The 27053-nt window shown below is 35.0% G+C and overlaps 1 protein-coding gene across 3 annotated transcripts in view; it reads right to left on the bottom strand.

Annotated features, from left to right (window-relative positions):
* Window positions 1–11669: 11669 nt before the first annotated feature.
* TINAG (tubulointerstitial nephritis antigen) overlaps window positions 11670–27053 on the bottom strand; it is an 80770-nt gene continuing 65386 nt past the window's right edge. For all 3 annotated transcript variants that reach the window (XM_045543776.1, XM_045543777.1, XM_045543778.1), the window contains 2 exons: window positions 20733–20778; window positions 11670–12018 (listed from right to left, as the gene is read on the bottom strand). In XM_045543776.1, the coding sequence (XP_045399732.1) occupies window positions 11884–12018; window positions 20733–20778 (181 nt within the window). In that variant the 3' untranslated portion in view covers window positions 11670–11883. The remainder of the gene's footprint in view (window positions 12019–20732; window positions 20779–27053) is intronic.

The following is a 27053-nucleotide window of genomic DNA, read 5'->3' as shown; positions in this document are numbered from 1 at the left end:
CAGACACGTAACACCATGATGGCACCCAGGATCTCCTAGGGTCAATTGGAACAACTAGAGACACAGGCTTCAGCTGTGATAACACAATTCGGGAGCTCCCCCTACCCTGGGGAATACTTTTCTGGGATGTTCGGCTATTGTTTCCCGTTATAGGGAAACTATAGGTACCCTGAAGGCTGCTTTGCAAACTTTTTCTCCTATTTCTCCCAGGCAGTACAGCCATAGTTTACTGGGCTCATATCTTAAACCCACCTATGTTTAAGCCCCTAACATAGTGAGACTCAGAGGTCCGTCTACCAATGACTCAACATGGACTTGGATGAGTATGGTTGCTTCCACGTTCCTGGCAGAGAAATGGAACAGATTGGCTTAATATCAGAGTCAGTAGTTTATCATTCCCTAAATCCTCCTGTGTGTTACCAACTTACATAATACAACATGGTGCATTCCCATGACCACCCAAAAATATCTATTAACCGGCTGTGTTTCCAGGATGGATTCACCAATGGGTGACCTCCCAGCACCATTATAAAAAGATGCTGGCTGAAGTTTACATCTTGTTCCTACTCACACTCCATCTGTAATTTTAAATAAACAAAAAAGGGGACATGTAGGGGCTGGGCCTAGAAGAAAAGATGGATGGATGGAAAGAGTGTGAGCAGGGTGAATGAAGGGTTGGGTGAAAACGCCTGAACAAAGCTGCTTGTTTGCTGTATGCAAAGGCCAGCTGAAAACAGTTGATCTGTGTGGATGTTAAGTTAGCAAACAGCCCTGACCTTTTGCGCATGTCCTTGGAAATAAATATGGAGAGGAACATAGCTGAGGCCGTTTTCTCCTTCAGACTTTGGTCTCTCTCTTTCTCTCTAAACACTGTTGCAAGTAATTATTCCTTTGCTACTGAGCTCAGGAGCGAAAAGGTGCTGCTATAACTATCCTCTAAATTTTTCTTTTTCTCATGCAGCTAGCCCACACCTTATTGATTCTTAGGTACATCCTTAGAAATTTTGAGGCAAACTTTCTTTTTAAATTATAAAGTTAAAAATGTTCATGTATCTTGCTTATAGTTTTGAAAGTTAAAGTAGACTTCTGAAATTATGTTCTTCAAAGTTAAAGTATCATTGGGACTAGCTGAAATATCTGTTGGAGAGTGATAGGATTCATGAAGCAAACTGCTTTCAGAGTTGAACTTTTTTTTAGACCTAAGGTACAATGCTAACCTGTATTTTTAATATAGATTTTCTAGCTTTTGCTCTTTTTTGTAAAACCTTATTAAATGCTGTTATTTCCAGGTAGTTTATTTCCAGATATTGATCAATACATTTTATTTTTCCTTGGCTAATTCATAATCTTATTCTCTTATCTCTCTTTCCTATATATTTGTTTGAGCTATATAAAGTCAATTAGGTGAGGGGGAGAATGTGATCACCCAAATCATCAACCATAGGATCATACTGCTAGCCAAACTTTGTTTTGCTAAAACTACATATTAGCAAAATGTTGAGCAACAGAGCCCATTTTCTGACTTATACATTTTCATTCTAGTTTTGACTCTATAATTAGACGAATAACCTTGAACAAGTCATTTAACCTTTATACGTTGTACTTTGCACCATGGTAAAAAGTAAACCTATAGGCCGGGTGCAGTGGCTCACGCCTGTAATCCTAGCACTCTGGGAGGCCGAGGCGGGTGGATCGCTGGAGCTCAGGAGTTCGAGACCAGCCTGAGCAAGAGTGAGACCCCATCTCTACTAAAAATAGAAAGAAATTATATGGACAGCTAAAAATATATATAGAAAAATTAGCCGGGCATGGTGGCGCATGCCTGTAGTCCCAGCTACTCGGGAGACTGAGGCAGAAGGATCGCTTGAGCCCAGGAGTTTGAGGTTGCTGTGAGCTAGGCTGATGCCACAGCACTCATTCTAGCCTGGGCAACAGAGTGAGACTGTCTCAAAAAAAAAAAAAAAAAAAGTAATACATGACTCTTGCTTCCCAAGAATGTTAGTAAGATGTATTTGATAGCTATCTCTACCTGTTATGTGGTTTAAGAAATGTTATATAAATATTAAACTTGTTTTTGAGTTAGATAAGGTCTAATCTTCTGCGTTTCTGTCGACCATGCATTCATCCCTCTTTATTAGATAACAAAACTCTTTGCCTTTGGGGATATTCTCTTCCTGTGCTTCACCCTATGTGATTCTGGAGGGGCTCCCAACTGCAGGACATTCTCCTGTCCAGAGGTGTGTATGTGTGCTTTTGGCCATCCCTATCGCAGTTTTCTACTTATCTGCCTCTAGTCATCCATTCAAAAGTTTGCACATCATGGAAGCCAATCCAATAAGAGTCCCATTCAGATTATTTTTGCTGAAAGACTCATTCTTTCCAGTAGGGCAATGTTTCTCAAATTTTAGCATGCTTCAGAATCACCTGGAAGGTATGTTAAGACACAGATTGTGGTCGGGGAGCCCCAAGTCCAGAGTTTGAGTCAGTAGGTTTGATGTGACCTATTGACATGACCCTGAGATTTGTCTTTCTAACAAGTTTCCAGATGTTGCTGATGCTGCTACATCAAGGACCACACTTTGAGGACCACTCTTCTGTGGTCACTAAATGAGAATGATGCAAGTCTAAACCCACTAGTCCTTGCAATGCAGATAAGGGCCTGCTCATTTTTTGTGGTATGTAATGAGGCCAAAGCTCAAAGAGTAGCAGAGACAGAGAGCAATGAACACATGAGATATTATGGTGATGTCAGCATTTAGGCTCTAGAACCAATTGACCCAGGCACAGGCCTACCTCCATCTCCATTTTTTTCCAGTTATATGAATCAATAACTCTCTTAGCTACTTTAATTTGAGATGGCTTTCTGGTTTTAGAAAATAGCAAAAAAATGGAGAAATTCGATACCAACATCATTTAATGATCTAAGTTTTATTTAAGAACAGTCCTAGGAAAATGTATGGCACTGTGGCCATGTTTGATTCTGTAGAAGATGTCCAGGTATTTTTATATGTAACAATATTTTGTACCAAAGTCATTTTTCAAATAGATTTACCATTTTCATGTGTCACACATGCTGGAATATATTAGTACAGAGTATCATGCATTGGTGATTGGTTTCTGAAGAAACAGGTACACATAATTATTTTGAATTACCATTAAAGATGGCATTTAATTTCAGCACAGATTTTTCTTTGAACATCACTCTCACTTGGGTTTTGAAAGAGCTCATCAACAGAGTTCAAATTATAATAACATAGGGCAGCATAATATCTCACTTATAAACATACTTCCAGCACTCTAGCCTGGAAAATATCCATAATAAGGGGAAAATCTTTCATTTTTGCATATTTTCACTATTTGTTTTACTAATTCTTGAGTGACTCCAACCCCAGAACCTCTTCAGAAGTTTAAATTCGTTTCCAGAAAACAAAGCAGGAGGATATAAGAAAGGTATAGAGAAAGTACAGGAGAATTTCAATGATCTTGCTAGGTAATTAACACAAGTAATGCCTTCTTTGCATGCACTCTCAATTCCCCCACAGAGACAAAATCAAAATCTTTTCATCTTTTAGTTTGCCCCCATTTCTAAGGATCTTTTCTTTACACTTCACTGAAAAGTCCTTCATTTCTCATTAATGCTTTAAGTACAAAGCTGGTTCTGTTGATCATATAATTTTTCCCAAGTCTAAATTAGGTTTCATACAGTGCATTACAAAGTCAAAAGACAGAGCTCATGCTGTTCTGCTATTTTACTTAGTGTTTATATGAATGAAGAAGCATGGAGTTTCAGAACTTTGGGTTTTTTTTTTTTTTCTTCTTTTTTAAAAAATCAAACTTTTGCAGTTTATTTAGCATTTGTTAGACTAAAAATAGCAGAAATGGCCAGTTTTTATTTCATTTCAATGATATTTCTATCATTAGACTTTTTATCTTTGCACAGATTTCAAAAGGATAAGAGTTTCATCAATAGAGAATGTTTATATATGTAGCCAAGGAATGGACCATCTCAATTTCAGTAAAAGTTTTTGGTGTATTTATATCAAATGAGGCTCTGTCAAATTCCTGGTACTATTAAAACCACAATTTTTATTAGTTTTCTTGGGATTTAGATTATATCATTCTACTGACACTACTGATACTAAATTTTGCCAAGCACTGAAATGCTCACCATAACTTTGAGTGGCTCATTCAATATTGGTTATTCATCAGCAAGCATATATTAAATATGTGTTTAGAACAAACACTGCATTAGGCATTACTAAAGATAAAAGTTTCCTCTCTCAAATTCCAATGATAGGGAAAATATCCATTATACACAGAGTCTCTCTCTCCCAGTCTCTCTCTGTACACACACACACACACACACACACACACAAATATATATAAATATAGTGTATTTTTAAAGTATTTTTATTAATATACTAATTTCTATTTTAATTTCCCATTCAATATCATGGGAAACAATGTAATATTAGACAATTCTTGGTTAAACATAGTCTTCTCTATTTCAAAATTATTTAACTAAAGTTTTATTTCTTTCCTGATTGCTTTGTGGGAGGTAGGTAATGCCTAAGACTCACTCAGCTTGCCTAGGAGCCCGGGAGGCTAGAGAGACCTCATTGTCTGTACTGGCATCCATACTGGCGTCCACCGACATGATGATAATTGCCCTTTCTGGTCAGGGCAGAATCATCCCTCAATCCACTGAGATTGTCAATTTCCAGTCTACTCCCACTTTGTCCAAGTCATCCAAACTTAGAGGCCTCTCTTGCTCATTCTCTGACTCTGTGGTAAATAAGAGACTTTCAGTCTCTACTGTCCCTTTAGGACTATGGAAAATGTGCAGTCATATCACTTTAGCATGCCCAAGTGTGATCTCTTGGTTTCATCCTCATTACCTGATTTTCCTCATTCTTCCACATCTCAGAGAATGACAGCACCATCAAACTAGTTGGTCAAGGGAAAGCCTAAAAGTCTTCCTTAATTATGTGCCCAAACCCCCTTTATTCCCATTACTTATCTCCCAATCCTCAGTTGCTGCCCTGATCCAAACCTCCATCACCTCTTATGTGGACTACTGAAACAGCTTGCTTACTGGTTCTCTTGCCTTGCCATTAGTTTTCTCCTACCTATTTTTCACACAGAAATCACGATGGTGATAGTTGCTCAATGGCTTCCCATTGCACTGAGAATAAAATCCTAGTTCCTTACCACGGCCTCCACAGTCTACATGGACCTGTCCTCAGTCACTTCTCCAAACTTACCTTGGTCCTTCCTTCCTCCAACCCCATCACAGCCCAGACAACCTCACTATGCTCTGGCCAGTTTATCCTTCTTTCAGCTATTTTATTATATCAGGAATATTCCTGCCTCACTTTTATTTAGGCTGTTTCTTTTTCTCAGAATTCTCTTCTCTTCTTTATCCACCTTGCTGATTTCTTATACTTTTAATGTCACTTTCCCAAAAAAGACTTCCATGTTTATGCTATCAGGATGGATCTCCCACCCCTATTACTCTCCCTCATTCTAGCCTGTTTGCTTTCTTTGTGGCCTTTAAATGTTAAATACATTTCTTCTTATTTGCTTACTTGTTTGTCTTTATACTAGGCTGATGACAGAAGTCATGTCTTGTTTGTTCATCTTCATATGGCTAGTACTGATCTCAATTCTCTACAATAGAGTAGGCACTCAATAAGCATCTGTTGAATTAGATACCCAATGGATTTATGCAGAAAAATTACACTTAGCAAGTTAACTTTCTCCTCCAAAGCAGTATTTCAAGGACAATTTCAAGATATCCTGGAGGTTTATTATGACAATTCCTGAGTTTTAATTTTGCTTAGTTACCCAAAACTCTGGAGTCATTCTGGAACCCTCTCTCTCCTTCACTCATCACCACTGGCTCTAAATCAAGCCTGATCTGATGATCTTATAACCCAAATATTTTGTGAACCTAAGCTCTTCTTCACTTCCCTTGTCCAAATCACCGCCATCTCTCACCTCAAGTCTCATGATAGAATGCCAACCACTATCCTTGCCTCTAGTTTTGCCCTCCTCAAAGCAGAAGCCAGAGTGACATTTCTAATCCATTAGTAGCCCCACCCCCATTTCTTTTGGGATAAAGGCAAAACTCTTTAATACAGTTGATAGTTCTCTGCAATCTGCTTGTCGCCTGCAATTCTAGCCCCATTTATACCACTCTTACTCACTTTTGACAGAATCTCTGCTTGACTTCTTTCAGATAATTCCTCCCTCCAGGCCTCCCTAAAACATTATTATCTGCCATTTGGGCCTGACTTTCTTTGGTCTACTGCTACTTTTTCTCCAGGTATTTACCTAAACATTCCTGCTAAAAGGCCCTTCACCAACTATACCAATTCTTCCAGCTACAGCTTGGTATGGCCCTGTGAATTTTTTCCATCATATTATCTCTTATAACTTATTGTAATTATTTGTTTAATGTCTATTTTTACATGCCAGACTAAAAACGACATAAAAATAGAGACAAAGTCTGACCATAGTATCCCCAGGACCTAGCACAGAGTTTAACACAGAGCAGGCTCTCAACAAATTTCAATTTAAATAAAATTCTAAATGGAGACATAAAAGAGACTTCTACTTTTAAGATTTAAAAAAAGACTGTATATATGCATGTATGTATATATACATGCATGTGTGTGTGTTCTTGTGTATGCGTGTTCTCACCATAGAAGATACTGGATTATTAGGAACATGGGCAGCAAATCAATGCCAAGGCCTGCCTGCTCACTGCAGTAAGCCCTGAGAATCTTGGATGATGGAGACTTCCATTTCCAGCTCCTAAAATGAGATTATAAGTAGTTATTTCCAGATTTTATCTGGCAATTGGGAACCCCCCTTTCTTATTCCATCCCCCTTCCACTGGCATTCTTTGGAGAATAATCTGGGAAATCAAGAAAAGAGTTGATTCTCTATCTATTTAGAGACCTCTATAGACACAAGTATCCATAGGTCCTAAATTTTCCAAAGTAGTCATAATGTCAAGTAGAATATCTCACTGTCTCCCCATGTATACTTGTAAAGATCCAACCAGGCATCCTGGTGGTTGGTCCAGGAAATACGGACACTGGCCTCACACAGAACTGCTTTGAAGGCAAGCTGCTTGCTTTTAGCCACCTGCAGGGCTTGATCATAGGGAGTGAGAGAACTGCTTTTAAGATTTGTTCGAGACCAGGCGCCGTGGCTCACGCCTGTAATCCTAGCACTCTGGGAGGCCAAGGCAGGTGGATCATTTGATCTCAGGAGTTCGAGACCAGCCTGAGCAAGAGCGAGACCCCATCTCTACTAAAAATAGAAAGAAATTATATGGACAACTAAAAATATATAGAAAAAATTAGCCGAGCATGGTCATGCAGGCCTGTAGTCCCAGCTACTTGGGAGGCCGAGGCAGGAGGATTGCTTGAGCCCAGGAGTTTGAGACTGCTGTGAGCTAGGCTGATACCACGGCACTCTAGCCTGGGCAACAGAGTGAGACTCTGTCTCCAAAAAGAAAAAAAGATTTGTTTGAAAGATCTTTGTTCTCTTCTCTGCCTTCTCTGTATCTGCCACTGTGATAGGATGAGGACAAAGATGCTCTGTCATTAAAAGAGCCATAGCCTGTGCCCCCTTTAAGTTATATTTTCTTCAGCTGCCTGGTCCACCTCCTAAATTGAGACATTGTATGAACAGTAGTTATCATAGCACTCAGTACACAGCAAAAGCTGAATGAATGATTAATATAACTTAGTATGATTAATATAACTTAGCTGAACATGAACAAACAAAACCATAGAGGTGTAGTAACTTCCCTAAGGTCTCAAAGCTACTGTGCCAGGTAATTTAATATTCATAAGCAGGATTGTAGGGTGGTTTTACTGTATTTCAAAATGCCTTTCAATATTGTGTTAAAATAGAAAAAAAACTCTTCATACTATGTCATCATCTTAATCATTCTATAATCCTTTTAAGCGCTATTCATATGCATGTCCATACATAAAATATTCTTTTAGATAATCAAAATGGGGCCTTGTCTACCCACGGAGCTATTTTGAATCTAAATTAAGGACTAAGATTAATTTTTGACGAAAGATACGTCATGCCATATTAAATCATGAACCGAAAGCATATATTAGATAGCTAGTTAAATGCTAAAGAGATTGTAGATGGAAATTACACACAGTTATTGCAATAATAAGAATAATGTTTACTTTTTAGGCAAATATCTCTTTACTGGGAACATACCTGTGAATTAACATACCAAAGTACTAAAAAGCCTTAAAGAGAAATATAGCATGTAACGGAACCTGAACAGAATTTTAAATGCCAAAGTAATTTACATCTCGGCTGACTTTTTGCTACTCTATTTTCTTTGTCTCTGTGGGAACCTAGTTTGTTAAGAAAAAAAAAGATCTATAACTTGCAGTTATTGAAAAAGAGAATTTTTTCACCTGAAATTAATGAACTACTCCTTAACAGTCTGTCACAGAAAGTAGCCTCGCCTTTAAAACACGGCTTTCATGAGTAAATGAGCCTGTGAACTAGCCTGTTGTGAATTTTCCAGTTTCAGCTATACAGCAGAGACCTAAATGAATAAAACATGTTTCTTGCAATACAAAGGATATTGGTTCAATTAAGTAATCAAATCACACAGTTTGTGTGTTATGCTATTAAATTATTTCCACATTGTATTTGGAAACCTACTGAGTAGAGATGATCTGAGAGAATAAATGAGAAATAAATTATAACTAGAATTGACACTTTTCTCCAGGTTTTTCTATTCAGAAAATGTGCTTTCTTTTTAAACAATTGAGTAATTACAATTATAAAAAGCTAAAGGAAGCAATGATTATATTTAGAGGCATCATTTAGAGAGCACCCTACATAAATGTTTAAATTAGAAAACCAAAAGAAAGCTCAAAATTAATGAGCTAATAGTCCAACTTAAGAAGGTAGAAAAAATTATCAAAATAAATGCAAAGGAATTTGAAAGAAGAAGATGAGAGAAGTCATTAATTAAACTGAAAACAAAGATGAAATAGACAGTATCAAGAAAAGCAAAACTTGTTTCTTTGAAAAGAAAAATAAATGGGAGAATCTCTGATAGGCTTCTTCAAGAAAGTAAGGAAGAGGGAGAATTTCTAAAGAATACATTTAGATCCAGTAAGATTAAAACAATATTAATACTATGATATAGTTATATATGGTATATAACTAATATATTCCAATAATATGAAAATGTACATTAAATGGGAAGATTTATATATACACACACATATAAATCTTTATATATACATATATAAATTCTTATATATAAAGAAGAAATATACTTATTTCTTCTTCTAATTCAAGAAGAAATAGAGAGCCTGACAAAACTTATATAAAAATATTCAATCAGTAATTTAAGATTTTTAATTTTAATAAGTACTATGTCTAGATGGTTTAATAGTATATTGAAGTACCCTATCAATAAGTAAATTATCATAATCTTACACAAACACTCCAAAATAATTAAACAAAAGAGGTAAATTCCTGCTAACTCATTCAAATAATCTTACTATCAAAATCTGACAAGGAAAAGATGAGGAAAACAGAAAATCTGTAGGACAACCTCATGAGCATAGGCAGAAATACTAAATACAATCTTAGAAAAATAAATTCAGAGATTTAGAAAAAGATATTTAATGTCCAAGTTGGCCTGAAAACTAAGGAGGGTATCAACATAGAAAGTGTGTAAGTATAATTTACCACATTAATAGATTTAAAAATGCATAACCATCTCTTTTGATTCAAGAAAAACCTCAATATAATTAAAATAACAATACTGCCCTCATCATTTGGGGATCATTGGAAAGGAAGGACATTTTAAAACTGCAGAATCTAGACCCTCAACCCACAATGTGAAAATTAATTCTAAAACTATTCATTCATTTGCATAACACAGAGAGAGGTGGATCAATTGACTCCTGTAAGTGTTTTTAAAAGGCATGTGAGTCACCTGGCACTTTTGTGTGTTGTGATTTATCACTTCAGCAGTCTTCAGCGTCTATGGAATGTTTTAAAAGTGCGTTTACACCCATAGCAGACACTGTCCCTGCCCTGCTCACATCGTCTCACCTGTACCGTTTCAGTGGACATCAGCCTGACATGCAGAATGTGCTTTGCTTTGCTTGTGGGTTTTTCTTGACACTGGAACCTATTTTCCCCAACCCTGTGACAGACCAGAATGACCAGAGAATTCACGGACCCCTAGAGCAGGCTCCAAGCAAGGAACACTTCTTTCCTCAGCAGCATAAATCTGCGAAATGTATTAACACTCCCCAAGGAGATAAGAACCAGTTGCCCGTGGTGGACTTTGCTTGGCAATGCACTCTTACTACCCATGTCACTGCGTACTCCCTTCTCAGTGTTCCCTTCATGGCCCAAGCAAAGTATTTGCACTCAGAATCTTGTTTTAGGGGCTACGTCTAGAGGAACCCAAACTTAGAGAAAACAAATTATTCTCAACCGTCTAGGGGAATGTCAGCCAACGCTGACAAGGTGAATCACACCCCTGTGTATTTTCTAGGGCAGGATCAAGTCAATAAATGCTGCTTCTGATAAAGCTACAGTAATTAATGAAGAAAACAACGGTTGCAGCAACACTTCACATTCTCGTGCTCAGCTCCCTCCCATTTTCAGCATGTCTGGCTTCTCTAATCAGGGTGCCTCTGGGCGCAACAGGAAAAGCCCCATTGGAAAAACAACATGATGCAGTGACCAGAAATTCAGGCCATTCAGAGCCCCCAGTGTAATTATAACCGGCTGTGCTCACTTACTGACCAGCTTTGCGTCTTCTTTTAGTAGTTTGTCATTTAAGATGTCAGCGAACTATTAAAATATTATCTCCTTTCCCAACTATTATTATTATATGAAGCTATTTTGGTTTTTCCGACTATAGAAAATAAGAATCAAAATTAGATGCAAATTAGTGCCAATTTAGCTTACTTTTTAGAATTTCAAGCAGTGAAGTGTGAAATGGTTGTGATAAAAAAGTATATTTATTCTTTCTGACTCATGGTATCCTGTTGTTGTTTTGGGGAGTAAATGTGTTATCTTTCCATATACAGTTTTGCAGCTGATTTTAATGGATTTTAGACAGAATATACTGGCTTCCAAAAATAGGACTGTGTGTATGTCAGGACTGTACTTCCATTGTTAGCCTCTAAGCTTTTCCATTACTTAACATCTTCTCCACATCACAGACCATTACACAGTACCACAAAGTGTAGTTATTTCCTGTGGAGAGTTACTTTTCTTTTGTGACCAGATTACAAGTTATGTTTAGGCAAATGAAAAGAAAAAATGTTAGCTTACTGAGAGAAGCCATTAATAATCTATGTCCACTACTTTCAGCAAAACGTAAGCAAGGATTTGAATTAAAACAATGTTATTAGCTGAAAAAGAATATTATAGAGATGGCAAATTGCTGCGTTTCTAATTTGCTTTTTGTTGTCTGAAGTCCTCATTGGTCAAAGAGAAAAACCAAACCATTTCTACAAATGAGTGAGTGCTATGAACTTTTAAGACAGGTGCTGCCATGCTGTTTGTGAACAATTAAAGGTGAAAAGGACACTGTCATGAGAGAAAAATAAAGACAACTTGGGAATTTTAAAAGCATTTAACCATTCTTCTGCCCTTTATTAGTGTTTTCATATAAAGGAATATAAAGGGAGCGACAGCATAGAGCCCGGGGTCAAACAAGGAAACAGGTGCATTCTATTAAAAGGGTGAAGAGAAAGATTCCACTGTCACGGAGAACTTCACATTGCTGCACTTCAACATAAAGGTTTACTTAAATGCATGGCCTTAGGGAAATTTAATGACATGTTATGGTTCATCTGAACTTGTCGGTTGGCCCCAAGCTGCTATAATCAGCTTTTCAATGTCAGACTCATTTACTCCTCGAAGAATCCTGAAATAGCCGCTCTCTCCCCATGACTTTCCCCAGGAATTGGCAGCAATCTGCAGGAAAAAAATGAAAAAGTTTAGTATCATACTTTGCTGTTTTTTAATCTTCTCTATAAAAACACAGGGAACTAATATGTAGTTTTAAATGCCTTTGACTATTGACTATAATTATCAAGAACTTAAATATTTTCTAAATAACAGTTTTATTATAGAGGTAACACATGCATGAGAGTTTGAAATGCCACATCAGAAAATGGTAAAGAAGCCACAGTTACAGAGTGTCTGCTACGTGAACAGCCCTGTGCTCAGCACTGAAAGACCTAAGATAAATAATATATTACTTATTATATATTAGTGCAATAGTAAATAATACTATACTGTGTTCAGGGAGCATATCATCTAATGAAGGACGACCAACATGAGACAAGTGATAATATAGAAATATGCATAGGGTATTACTAAGGTCAGAAAAAGGACACCTTGCTTATTTGGATGGTACAAGGAAGATGTTGTAGAAGAAGTGCTGCCTGGGGTGCATATTAAAGCCTGAACGTAAATTCACCAGACCAAAAAAAAAAAAGGAGGAAAAGAGATTTGGGCAAAGGGAAACAGTAAAAGCATGAAACAGCATGAAGTAGTGAAATGAAATAATACAATTATTATAATTAGATCATAAGAAGGAAGCAGTGGTAGGTTATGAGGCTGGAAGGGGAGCTAAGGACATCCATACTGAGAAAGTAGTGGTGAAGACGAGAGCAAGTCGTTGAGTTGCTTGCAGCAGGAGAGCAAGGTGGGAAAATTCACATTTTGATGACATTGTCCCATCTGATGTGAAGGTGATGGATTTAAGAGGGTGGAGACAAGAGTCAAGGAGACCAACTAGTAGACTCTTATAATTATTCAGTTGGATAACCTAACTGCCGCGGGAAAAATAGAGATAAAGTATTTGAGAAATCTTCAGAAAGTAAAATCAACAGGAGTTAGAATTTTTTTTTCTTTTTAAAATATGAGGATAGTTAGAGTGTTGGGATAGGCCCAGAATGGCTCCCAGATTTAAAGCTTGTGTGAATAAGTGCATGGCGGAGCAAAGGCATTAATGGAGTAGAGAGAGAATATCACAGAGGCCAAAGGGTGCACAGAAGGGAATTATTTGACCACAGCTTAACAAAAGAGAAAAGCCCAGTAAATTGGAGACTTCACAGCAGCTCACATTTACCGCTCATTTACCCTACACTGGGCCTCAGATGGAAAAATTTCTTAGTGTTGTCTACATTGATATTCCCAAGGCGTATGGTGTTGCACTGAACTTTCACTGTTTTCTACCATGTAAGAGAGGGGCAGATTCACTCAGCATCAGACACTGTCGTGACAACATCAGCTTTAAGAAATAGCTGATTATCATCAGCATTTCTTTTTACAATGTGGTTCTTTGCCTCCTTAATCAGCCCTGACATCTTAAAGGAACACTCTCAATGCTGTGTCTAAAATGATGAATTCAATTTACCACTTCAAAGATGGAATGGACTTTGAATAGCTGGAAATGAGACAGCATCAAAGTGTGTGAGAATTTTAGCAACAATGAACTAAACTAAATTCCAATTTCCATATTTTCTAGTCAGTTCCCATATATATATATATATATATATAGAGAGAGAGAGAGAGAGAGAGAGAGAGATTTCAAACAAGGCTAGTCAAAACCTAAGATAAATTGTTAGGAATAGTAATATTTTTAATTATTGAAAGTATGATATACAACACTATATCTAACTATACCTATTCTCATTCGGATGTCTGAAGATTGTTACTTCCCAAAATTTCATAATTATCTCTTTGATAAATACGGGAGGGGTATGTAAAGATTTTATAAGCAAATGTGAATTTACGTGCTAATGAACAGTGGGACTTTATAAATTAGTGCTAAAACAATGCACCTCAGGACATGTATTTTGTTTATTAATCTTATCCTTCCTACTCTCATTCCTTCCATTTCTTCACCTATTGTATTTTTTTCTTCCAAATGCCTGAATTTGTTTGTATTTAATGATAAAGCAAAGGGTGGCAACACAGAGGAGGAAATTTCTAAAGATGTAATTTTTTACCTTTTGTATTGAGATCTATGATATAGTCACATGTGTAAAGTGTATTAATCTTAAGAGTACAGTTTAGTGAATTTATACATGTGTTTATGAAGTTAGTGCCTGTGTCATCTCCACTTAGACAAAGATATAAACCATTTATAGCACCCAGAAGATCCACCATGTCGCCTTCCTGTCAACATTCACCCTCCCCTCACTCATCAGTTTTTCCTGTAATTGATCTTTATAATAACGGAATAACACAGAATATACTCTTTGGTGCATGGCTTCTTTTGGTCAAAATAATGTTTCTGAGATTCATCATGTTGTGGTATATGTAAGAAATTAGTTCATTTTGTTGCTGTGCATTTTTATTGTGTCACCATAACACAATTTATTTACCCATTCTCCTGTTGATAAACATGATGTACATAAGTAGTTGTACCATCTACGCATTCATCATTAATACAAGAGTTGTAGTTACTCCACATCCTCACTTATACTTGGTATTATCAATCCTTTTAATTTAACCCATTCTAGTGTATGTGCAGTGGTATCTCATTGTGGTATTAATTTGCATTTCCCTGATAACTAATAATGTCAACAACATTTTCATATGTCTGTTGACCATTTGGATTTTCTATTTTCTGAAGTGCCTGTTCAAGAATTTTGTCTAATATTTTATTCAGGCTTATTTTTTTTGTCTTTCTATACATTTGTAAGCATTTCTGTGTATTCTACATGTGAATCCTTATCAGATATCTTTCCAGATAGATAGATGGATAGATAGATGATTGATAGGTAAATTTTCTCGGTCTATGGTTCACCTTTTCTATCTCACAATGCCGTCTTTTGAATATTCTTATTTTAATGTAGTCTGATAATTTTTTCTCATGAAGTTTATCCATTTTATTTCCAATTTAAGAAAGGTTTGTCTAATCACTATCATGAACATATTTGCCTATGTTTTCTTTGAGACTCTTTATTATTTTGCAATCACATTTAGGTCTATATTCCATCTCAAATTAGTTTTGTATATATTTTGTGAGATATGGGTCTGGTTTATTTTTTTTCACATGTATATAAAATTTCTGTAGCATGAGCATTGGCAAACTATAGTTTATGGACAAAATAGGGCTCATGGAGCCTTTAAAAGAGGGGCTTTTTGTTTAGGAATTTTGTTTTTCCTAATGGTCTTGAAGATGTAACCTGCTATGTTGTGAGAGGATCTGTGAGAATGTCTGTCAGGGGGCCACGTGAAAGGAAATTCAAGCACCCTCTAGGACCTAAGAGTAGCCCAGTCAGCAAGAAAATGAGGACTTGGCCTCACAACCACAAGAACTAAATTCTACCAACAAACACATGAGGTTTAAAAGAGGACCTTGAGTTCCAGAAAGGAACACATCCCAATCAACCCTTGGACTACATCCTTGTGAGACCCTGAGCAAAGGATCCAGATAAGCTGGAGTTCTGACCCACATAAACACTGAGAAAATAAATGTATATTTAAGCTTCTAAATTTGTGATTTTTTTTGCACAATAAAATGCTAATTCAGGTGCTGAATTTTATTAATGCATTTTCTACATCAATGAGGGTAATCATGATTTTTTTTTCCCTTGGCTGTGATAATGTGATGAACTATAATGATTGATTTTAATATTTAAAACCAACCCTGCCTTCCTGGGATGATAAACTTCACTTGGTTATGAGGTGTTATCCTTTCAATATATTTCTTAGTTGTGATATTTTGTTTAGAATTTTATGTTCATAAGAGATGTTGACCTGTAATTTTCCTTTTTTGTATTGTCAGGCTTTGGTGTTGATGTTATGCTGCTTCATAAATGAGTTGTGGACTAACTGTTCCTTATTTCTATTCTCTTAAGGGGTTTGATATAAAATTAATTTTATTTTTTCCTTCAATGTTTGGGAAAATTCACCAGTGAAGTCTTTTGGGACTGAGTTTCTTCGTGAGAGTGTTTTAAAAGGAGTCAATTTTTTCAAATCATTCCATAATTGTTTAGGCTTTCTGTTTTCATCTTGTGTGAGTTTTGATAAGTTTTGTTTGCCAATAAATTTATCCATTTCATCCATATTTTAAAATACATTGGCATAACTTTCTCATAATATTCTCTTATTAATTACTTAACATCTATTGAATGTGTAGCAATGTCCTTTTGTATGGTTACTGGTTTTGTCTCTCTTTGTTTCTTTTTCAGTCTTTTTAAAAATTTGATCTTTTCAAATAATCAGTTTTTTGCTTTGTTGATTTTGTCTATTATATGTCTGTTTTGTTCGCCATTGATTTCTGCTCTATATTATTTCATTCATTTTATCTTTCTTTGGGTTTGTGTTTTTAGCTTATTGAATCATTGTTTTCAACCTTTTTAAAAATGCATGAATTTTAACCTTTTTTTTCTAACACATGCATTTTCTATTAAATTCAGTACTGCTTTAGCTAAATAACAAAAGTCTTAAGTTGGTATCTTCTGCACAATTTCAATCCTTTGAATTTATTGAACTTGCCATTGAACTATTGCCCAAGATATAGTCAATTTTAGAAAATATTATATTTCATGTGCACTTGAGAATGTAACTCATCAATATTTATGTATAGTATTCTACGAATTTCAATTATATAAAGCTGGTTAATAGTTTTTCCAATCGTCTATATCTTTACATACATTTTAGCTGCTATTTCTATAAGATACTGTGAAGTGTTAAAATATTTGTCTATTTTTTCTGCAACTTTTGCTTTATATTTTTTGAAACTGTGTTGTTTCAGCTTTTGTTTGTCTAAAAATGTCTTAATTTTGAAGAAAATTGTCACCATGTATAAAATTCCAGGTTGGTAGGTTATCTTCATCACCATCATCATTGTCATTCTTATTATTAACTATTTTTATCCAGCACTTTAACAATGTCATTCTATTGTCTTTTACCTTCCATTTTTTTCTGTTGAAATGTCAGCTTTCTGTCAATGCTGCTTTGGGGGAAGTTAATATGTATTTTTAAACTCCGTTTTAAGATTTTTTCCTTTTATTTTTTATTTCCAGCTGTTTGACTATGAAATGCTTTGGTATGATTTTCTTGAATCATCCTATTGGAATTTATGAAGCTTCCTGAATCTTTAGGTTGATATTTTTTAGTTTTGGAAAACCTGGTCATCTTGATTTTAAATATTGATTCTGCCTCATTTGCTCTCTCTTATCCTTTTGGAACTACAATTACATGTATGTTAAACCATTTGTTTGTTCCCCACCTGTCTCTTCACATTGTTCTGGATTTGTTTTTGTTTTCCCATGATATTTTCTTCTGTGTATTAAAAATTTGATATATTTTATTGAACTTTATTAAGATCATTAGTCTTGTCTGCTATTTAATCGTACAGTGATTTCTTAATCTCAAACATTGCATTTGTGAATTCAAGAACTCATTTTGTTGTTTCTTTATAGATTGAAATTCTCACTTTTCATCAATATTTTCCTTAATGCTTTTTTATAATGGTTATTTTAAAGCTACTTCTGAAGTATCATTCATTGCTTCTATAGATTGTTTCTTTTCCCTTGATTATATGTCAATTTTTCTGCTTTACTTGTCTCATAATTTTTAAATGTACCACAAGTGATGTGATAAGAGCCAATGGAATTTTTCTACACAGGTATGCTGGATAGTTTGTTATCGCAACTATAGAGACTAGAATTCGAATTATTTTCCATGAAAGAAAGTTAGCTCTTTTTTCTTCTAGAAATATATGGTAAGGAACTGATCACCTCAATCTAGTCATTCAGTCAGGAATTGAGTTGAATGAGGGCTGAAAAGAAGCTTTTGTTAAGCTCAGTCCATCTCTGGTTTCAAATATGTCAAGGGCTATACTTATCAAGTGCTTGTTTCCATCTCTGTTAGGAGGGAACTCTTCCCCCAGGCTTTGCAATGCTGCAGAAGATTTCACTCTGCCTTTCCATCTCTCCACAGAAAATCTTCTCTAGATTCAGCTCTCATTTTTTTAAAAAATACAAGTTTGAGGAATTCTGCTGTTATTTTCTACGTATTTAGTGGAATTTATGGCTTGCTACTATCTATTACATTTTACTCAGTAGTGGAAGCCATCCAATTATTTTTATTATAAAAATAATTCTATGTTGTAGGCCTGTTTATAAATATTTTGAAACATTCGCATATAATTGTGAGGAAATAAAACTTCGCTAGATTTCTCAGTGGTCTTGAAAAAAGTCCTAGCTTCTTGATCCACAAAAAAATGTATTTAATATAAACATAGGGAATGTTTGCTTTTACTTCTCCCACAAATATTTTACTCTTCACATACCATGAGAATTAAATCTGTAGCCATTTGTCTAGTGAACTGATAGATCTGAAGGGATAATAAAACTTCTCTTATCTCCTCAAGAGGGCCAAATAGAGCAAAAAGTCCTAAATTAAGCCCCAAGGTGCCAGAAGTACTCCTTCAGTATTTACAGGCCAAAAGGGATGAAGTAAGTCCAGCATTTAGAGACAGTATCTGATGTTTATCTGGCCCTTAGAAAGACATGTGCATATTCCTAAAGGTTAGGGTAAGAAAACAGGATTCTATCCAACTCATCTTAATGGAATAAAAGTTTTTTCTTTCCTTTCAGGAAAGGAGGAATCTGCCTATTTCTCTCCTGTATATGAATGAAGAAAATGCATTGTTCTCTGTCCCTCATTTATGGGATTTAAACTGCTACCTGTGTGGAAAAATTCCATCGGCTCTTAACATATCACCTATAAGACTAAAGTGTGGGGCGCTCATGCTGCAACACTTCAGTGTTACCCTGGTTGTTGATCTGGTTGTGAATTTCAATTTAAAACTTTTTGCTTCTAACCCAGTTGTCCTATGGTGCATATATATATATATATATATATATATATATATATATATATATATGGGAAAACATCTCAGACTCTTCACAATTCTTTATAAAATATACAACTGTACTTAAAGATTTCATATATCAATGAAACCACTATAAAGTTTTACATGAAATAAAAATTATTTTAATGACTTGGCTAGCTTTTCCTGAATACATAGATTGCAGTTATTCATTCACTCATTTAATGACTGTTGTTGACATTCCCCCTATGTACCAGTCACTACCCTTTGCCCTTGGAATACGTTAGTAAATATGGCAAATATGATTGTGGCTGCAGATGAATATACCATTTAATGGAGAAAAAGACTACAAAAGTGGGCAATTTAATAAAATGTTATAAATTTCAGTCTGATTCTTGTACTTCTACCAATTACATTCAACAAGTTATCCAAAAGAATCACAGCAGAAAGAAATCCTGCCAATACCCCCATGAAAAATATTTTCTGAGAAAATTTTTGATAAGTAGTAAGTTCAGAGTTGATAGTAACTACAACAAAACTAGTTTAAAAGGATAGTGTGCATGTATGTGCTGAATACATGAGAATGAGTGAGTATAAATGCAGGCACACGTGTGTGAATGTGTGTGCATGTGCACCGGTATACCACCTGTGGGGCCATAGGGTGGAAACGATCAGGTTGAGGATGAGGGGACCACAAAACATTTTCTTCTGCATATTCATTCATATTCATTCAACAAATGGCCATCAAGTGCTATGTGCTAATAACTGTTGTGAGTTAAATACATTAATCAAAAAACTTGTTTTTATCTCTAAATTTTATATTGTTGTGAGATAGAATAACTATTCAAATTTATTTAATAAAAATCCCACACAGAAACTTAATTGTAAGTATTCAAATAACGTATCCTCTTTCATAATTTATTTATTTTAACTATTGGACATTAATGTTAATTGTTGGCAACTCTGAGTTTTATTTTAATAAGGAAAATGATATTTCTAAAAAGCTCAATATGAAGAACAACTCCTCTACCTAAAAGCACAATACCTACATATATCAACAGACAAATACAAGGTGTGACCACATGCCTGAGTGCTTTATGAAGAAATCTACCAGAAGTCACTTGGATGAGTACAAGTCCTAATACCTAGTGTTTTGTAAGCTATAATATGCCTTCTACTGTGTACATTCAATTTTAAATTCCATGATAAGTAATATAACCTAGACTTTATTCTATTTCTGCAAAAAAAAAGTATATAATATTAGGACTTGGGACAATTGACCAAATTCATTATAATAAATAAACTGAATATTTGAAGTAGTATGTTCTAATCTTCTTCAAATTGTATTTTTACCCATAACTTGCTATAATTTTTGAGACTAGACATTGGCTCTTTCTCCATAAAGACATATAGTATGTTATAATTACGGGGAAAAAAAAACCTTAATCTCTAGAAAAAAATTATATATATATATGATACTAACATAAAAAAGCATCAAAGTTGTTTGACATATACACATATATAGGATTGTCTAAGCATCACCTTAAATTTAATATAGATGATAATAGAACAAAAAGTTGTCCTGTTGATTCTCAATTTGAAAAAATATTTATTCTTCGTTTATAATTTGAAATAATAAGAGTTGAATAAAACTATTACTACGATATAAATAATTATCAGTTTTGTGCTGGAAAAACACCAATGTTATGAACAATATAACAGTAAATTAGGATGTGACTAAATAATACTGTGTAGGAAGCAGAGGAACAGAAGTTTGCAAAATATTCATTTCACAGTAGGAATTCAAGAGGAAAGAGTTACATACCCAAAATTTTTCTTTTCGCCCTTGTGCTCCTCTCAGTGTGCCCCATCTACAATTAATAACAATATTAAATATTAGTGTGGCTAAAAATATTTGATTTGCATCTTCAGAAAATGCAGATTATTGTCATTCCTATATCTCTTGCATTTTTCATTTGTGCCACCCTGTTTTACAATGGAATTGTCACCATTGTCATACAGAAATGTGCTTGTATAGTTGTTTTCTTCATATAACATAATTTACGTGGCAAGAATAGACTCATCTATATCCAAATGGCTTCAAATCAAAATCATTGACTAAAGGAGAAATACTGAGGCAACTGGGATAGAGAGGTTTTAAAGTACTTAAAGATACCTCTCCTCCTTATATCTAGCCCTCTGAAACTCTACCTTAAATGACATAAGCTAAAAATTTCTAAGACTACTGATAAAAACCAAAATGGAAATACAAATAATTTTTAGATGAGGAATTTTATGTAAATATATTCATATACACATGTTAGTTTTTAAAGTGGCTTTGCACCTAAGGTGGAATTTCTGTATACACATGTACATATGGAAATCAAATCCTGTTTTCCCAATACTGGTCCATTTTCAATGTAACACATGAGAGCTCATAAAAGACCTGAACTTATAATATTTCAATTTTTTTTTTTTTTACTAAACCCAGTGAGGTAGGTATTATTAACATGTTCTGTTTACTGAGATGATGGAGACTTGTCTAAGATCAAGCACTGGGAAATATTGAGCCAAGACTATGAATCTTACGTTCTTCTTAATACATTATTTTTCTCTTATAAACAATACAATCTCCAGCTGCTGTGTGTTCTGAACAACATTAGTTTTAGGGGAAGAAAGCACACTGAGTACCGTTTTCAGATAATTTGATGGGTTGTGAGAATACAATTATTTCTGCCCACATGTCACCCCATTAACCTATACATAATATCCAAAATTCTAACATCAGAGCTTCTTTAAGCTAAATTATGGTCTGCCATTACAAAACAAACATTCCTAGGAGAGATACAAATTTGTTGTTTAAATATTTTCCAACATGTCAGTTTGCAGAAGGCTGTTTTCCTTAGGGCACAGAATAGAATGATGGTACAATACGATGGAGGTATTGCCTAAAGAGGACAGGTTTATGGTAGGGCCTTTAGGGCACTCTAGAAAATATATAATGTATTTGGATCCTTTGGCATGAGAGTGAGGGAAGAAGTGATTTGGGGTTGGGAAAACTCTAATTAACAATTTTGCTTTCTCCCATTCCTGATAGAGGTGAGGAGTGGTAATTGCATGAATTGGTATCTCTTTTTGTTCCCTGCTGCACATGATGTGCATTGTTTCAAATGTTCTGGGTAGTTTACTATGTAAGTTAAAACTAATTCAATTTCCAAAACCATTTTGCAGTTTTATCATTGCATTTATATTCTTACAACTTTTTTAAAAAAAGTCATCAACACTGAAAAAACTTACCAAATCATAGGTGTCCCAAAATATTCAAAGGCCATTACCTGCTTCAAGTGGTAGATCACATATGAAATCACTGATCACTCATTTTCTATTTTATTTATTTATTTATTCATTTATTTTTTATTTCAGCATCTTATGGAGGTACAAAAGTTAAGGTTACATATACTGGCTTTGCCCCACCCAAACCAGAGCTTCAAGCCTGTCCATTCCCCCCATGATGCGTACCGCACCCATTAGGTGTGAATATACTCATCCTCCTCCCGCCTCCCACCTGCCCAACAACGATGAATGTTACTACTATTTGTGCATATAACTTGATCAGTTAATACCAATTTGATGGTGATTACATGTGGTGCTTGTTTTTCAATTCTTGTGATACTTCACTTAGTAGAATGGGCTCCAGCTCTATCTAGGATAATGTAAAAAGGTGCTAGGTCACCATTGTTTTTTTTTTTTTTTTGTGGCTGAGTAGAACTCCATAGTATACATACAGCACATTTTATTAATCCAATCATGTATTGATGGACACTTGGGTTGTTTCCACATCTTTGCAATTGTGAATTGTGCTGCTATAAACATTCTAGTGCAGATGTCTTTTTAATAGGATGTCTTTTGCTCCTTTGGGTAGATGCCTAGTAATGGGCTTGCTGGATCCAATGGTAGTTCTACTTGTATCTCTTTGAGGTATCTCCATGTTACTTTCCACAGAGACTGTACTAGTTTACAGTCCCACCAGCAGTGTATGAGTGTGCCCATCTCTCTGCACCCATGCCAATATTTATTGTTTGGGGACTTTTTGATAAAAGCCATTCTCACAGGAGTTAAGTGATATCTCATTGTGGTTTTGATTTGCATTTACCTGATTATTAGAGATGTTGAGCATTTTGTATATGTTTCTTGGCCATTAGTCTGTCTTTTTTTGAAAAGTTTCTGTTCATGTCCTTTGCCCACTTTTTAATGGAGTTGTTTGTTTTTTTCTTGCTGATTTTCCTGAGTTCTATATAGATTTTATTTATCAGCCCTTCATCAGATATGTAGCATAGGAATATTTTCTCCCATTCTGCAGGTTGTCTGCTCTCATGATAGTCTCCTTGGCTTTGCAGGAGGTTTTTAATTGGTTCAGGTCCCATTGTATTTATTTTTGTTGTTGCTGTGATTGCCTTTTGGATCTTCTTCATAAATTCTTTCCCTAGGCCAATGTCTAAAAGAGTTTTTCCAACATTTTCATCTGGAATTCTTATAGTTTCATCCATTAAGTTTAAGTCTGTTAACCACCATTAGTAGATTTTTGTGAGAGGTGAGAGATGCTGATCCTGTTTCAGTCTTCTCCATGTGGCTATCCAATTTTTCCAGCATCATTTATTGAATAAAGATTATTTTCCCCAGTGTATGTTTTTGTCTACTTTGTCAAAGATTAGATGGCTATATGAGGATGGTTTTATATCTGGGTTCTCCATTCTATTCCATTGGTCTATGTCTCTATTCTTCCACCAGTACCATGCTTTTTTAGTTACTATAGCCTTGTAGTATAGCTTGAAGTCTGGTAAATTGATGCCTCCCAATTTGTTCTTTTTGCTTAAGATTGCTTTTGCTATACAGGGTCTTCTCTGGTTCCATACAGAGCATAGAATTATTTTTTCTAGATCTGAGAAAAATGATGTTGGTATTTTAATAAAGATTGCATTGAATCTGTAGATCAGTTTGACTAGTATAGACATTTTAACAATGTTGATTCTGCTGACCCATGAGCATGGTATGGTTTTCCACCTGTTTACGTCCTCTGCTATTTTCTTCTTTATTGTTTCATAGTTCTACCTGTAGAGATCTTTCATCTCCTTGGTTAACTATATTTCTAGGTATTTTATTTTCTTTGTTGCAATTGAAGCAGCAATAAAAAAATACCTTCCTAAAAAGAAAAAAGAAAAGTTCCAGACCAGATGGTTTCATATGCAAATTTTACCAGACCTACAAAGAAGGACTGGTGCCTATTGTGGAGAAATTATCCCACAACATTGAGAAGGAAGGAATCCTCCCCCAATGTGAATTATGAAGCCAAGGTCAAACTGATACCAAAACCAGGAAAGTACGCAACAAAAAAAGAAAACCTCAGACCAATATCCGTTATGAATACAGATCCAAAAATTCTCAACAAAATCCTAGCAAACCTATTTCAGGTGCTTATCAAAAAAATAATACATCACAAACAAGGGGGCTTCATCCAAGAGATGCAGGGATGGTTCAACATATGCAAAGGTATAAATATAATTCAACACATAAATAGAAGTAAATATAAAGACCGTATGATCCTCTCAGCAGATGCAGAAAAAGCATTTGACAAAATTCAACACATTTTTATGATAAGAATGCTTAACAAAATAGACATAGATGGGACTTACCTAAAAATGCTAAAGGCCATATATGACAAACCCACTGTCAACATCATACTGAATGGGAAAAATTGAAAGCATTCCCACTTAGAACCGGAGCCACACAAGGTTGCCCTGTATCACCACTTGTATTCAACATAGTGCTGGAAGTCCTAGCCAGATCAATCAGACAAGAGAAGGAAATCAAGGGCATCCAAATGGGAGCAGAAAAGGTCAAAGTATTGCTCTTTGCTGATGATGCGATCTTATATCTAGAAAACTCCAAAGATCCTGCTATAACACTACTGGAATTGATAAACAAATTCAGCAAAGTCTCACATTACAAAATCAATGTACAGACATCAGTAGCATTCCTACATGCCAACAACAGTCAAACTGAGAATCATTTTCTATTCATTTATAAATGATAACCATCACAACAATCTCAGAAAGACTTTAGCACTCAATCAAACTTCCTTTCAGATAGTCTGGCTACCAGTTATGTTAGCTATTTACATAAAATACAAAATCCAAGTCTAAATCAGAAGAATCTAAGGAATCATTTAAATCTGAGATTACACAAGTAGGGGAGAGACCCAATATCTGAGATTCCATCAGATATGGTAAGAAGTTGGAGACAGTCCTGCTTAAGCTTCCAAAGATAGAACTCTCAATCAAGAAAGAGGTATCCAGGCATGACAAACTTAACTTGGTAATGAAGACTTGATCAAAGAGAAGAGTAGCTATTGAGGGTGTAATTTTTTTCTCTGTCACTCACATCTGTTCAAGCTCAGTTCCCATACTGGACTCGACTGAGTTTGGAGTTGGGGAAAGGGCAAGTCAGACTTTTTATTAAAACCTAAAAAAGCCATTTCACTACAAACTCTTCATATTCCATAAAATACTGTAATAACACTAAAATAGCGGGTAACATCAATAACGATAAAGGTTTCTTTCTCACTTTGTAAGATCTTTCAAATTTTTTGAGCTCCAGTGCATTGAGGATTGTAGATGGTAGGACAAAGTAGTATTTAACAGAAGAAATAGAAAAGACATATAAGAAAAATATACCATACAATAAGTACCACATGTATTAATATACTATTTGAAATGCTGCTAGGGACTCTCAGAAATATTGAGGCAGTGTTTTGGGGGATGAAGATCCACAGTTGCATATGGGGTTAAGAGTCAGCAAAATAATAACTACACATAATTCTATTACCACAGGTTAGAGGCTAAGTTTAAGGAAACAGAACATTTCTTCACAAAAAGAAAAAGATACTTCAGAATGTAGTTGTATAATTTTTCTTATTCTAGTATCACTGAATAAATTAAATGTGAAATAAACTGCCTTAATTTGGAGACTTTTAAAAAATACAATCCTACTTTTGCTCAATTGCCAATATTTTTATTATTTCCTATGTATTTCGTTATGATTATCCAAACAATATTTTCAATGATATAAAAGATAGCAATAATTCTTATCTTGCAGATCTATCAACTCTTTGCAGATGCTGTTAATTTCTTATTCTAAGCATATTTATTATAACCTTAAGATGCTTATTTAAAACACCAGTCATTTTAAACCCAGAGACAATACCAGCATTCAGATTGGTATAAGCCTTCTCAAAATAGGCAGCAAAACAAATCAATCAAGTCATCAACCAGAGGTGAGAGAGGAAAAGAAAAGTAATGCAGCTGAGTCTAATAGTTTCAGAGACTAAGATGCTTGTGAAAGAGAAGTTTAAATAAAATGTGTTAACCTTTATGCAAAATTCAAATGGAAAGAAAATATCATACACAGAAAAATATCACCACAGAAGCTATTGTGCAGTTCATGTATGTTATAGCCTCTGCGTCAAATGACAAGCACAGTCCATCCATCACAGGATTTAATATTCCCACTGTGACCATCAGCTATCTTTCCTCTCCTCTATCTTGTCTAGACGGTTCCTAAGATGGTAATCAAATACTCACAGAGTTACAACAGGGTGTTGCAAAGGAATAGACCTGTGAGTTGTTTTATAAATATCCCATGCTCTGAGAGACTGGGAAAAATCACTTTGCCCCAGGTGATTTCCCATTGGTACTATAGCAAATTCATGTGGTTAAAACTTTTTTCTGCACAAAGATAAAGGTTAACTAGTGCAAAGCAACAAGGCCACTCATGTTATTCAATTATAGGAGAGAATTCGTCTCTTCTTGATCTACAGAGGGCATTTTTTCCTAATGTACATTCCTGAGTTATGTTACTATACTTTTGCTTGCCATTATACCAATAGACTAAAAATTCTAGAAATATGCATAGATTTTTACAAATGTCCTCTTATAAGTCAATGGCTGCCTTTGAGGACATGAGAATCCTCATTACATTTATATTTGCTCTAAATATAACTATGTATACTCTGTTTTCCTTTATATATATATATATTAATTTTAAGGATTATTTACAAACATTTGTTTAGACAGACCAGAACCTTACTCTG

This window comes from Lemur catta, chromosome 2, assembly GCF_020740605.2.
Source record: "Lemur catta isolate mLemCat1 chromosome 2, mLemCat1.pri, whole genome shotgun sequence".
In the NCBI taxonomy this organism is placed as follows: domain Eukaryota; kingdom Metazoa; phylum Chordata; class Mammalia; order Primates; family Lemuridae; genus Lemur; species Lemur catta.
Note: the sequence above shows the minus strand (reverse complement) of the source record. Positions and strands in the feature narration are given on the sequence as shown.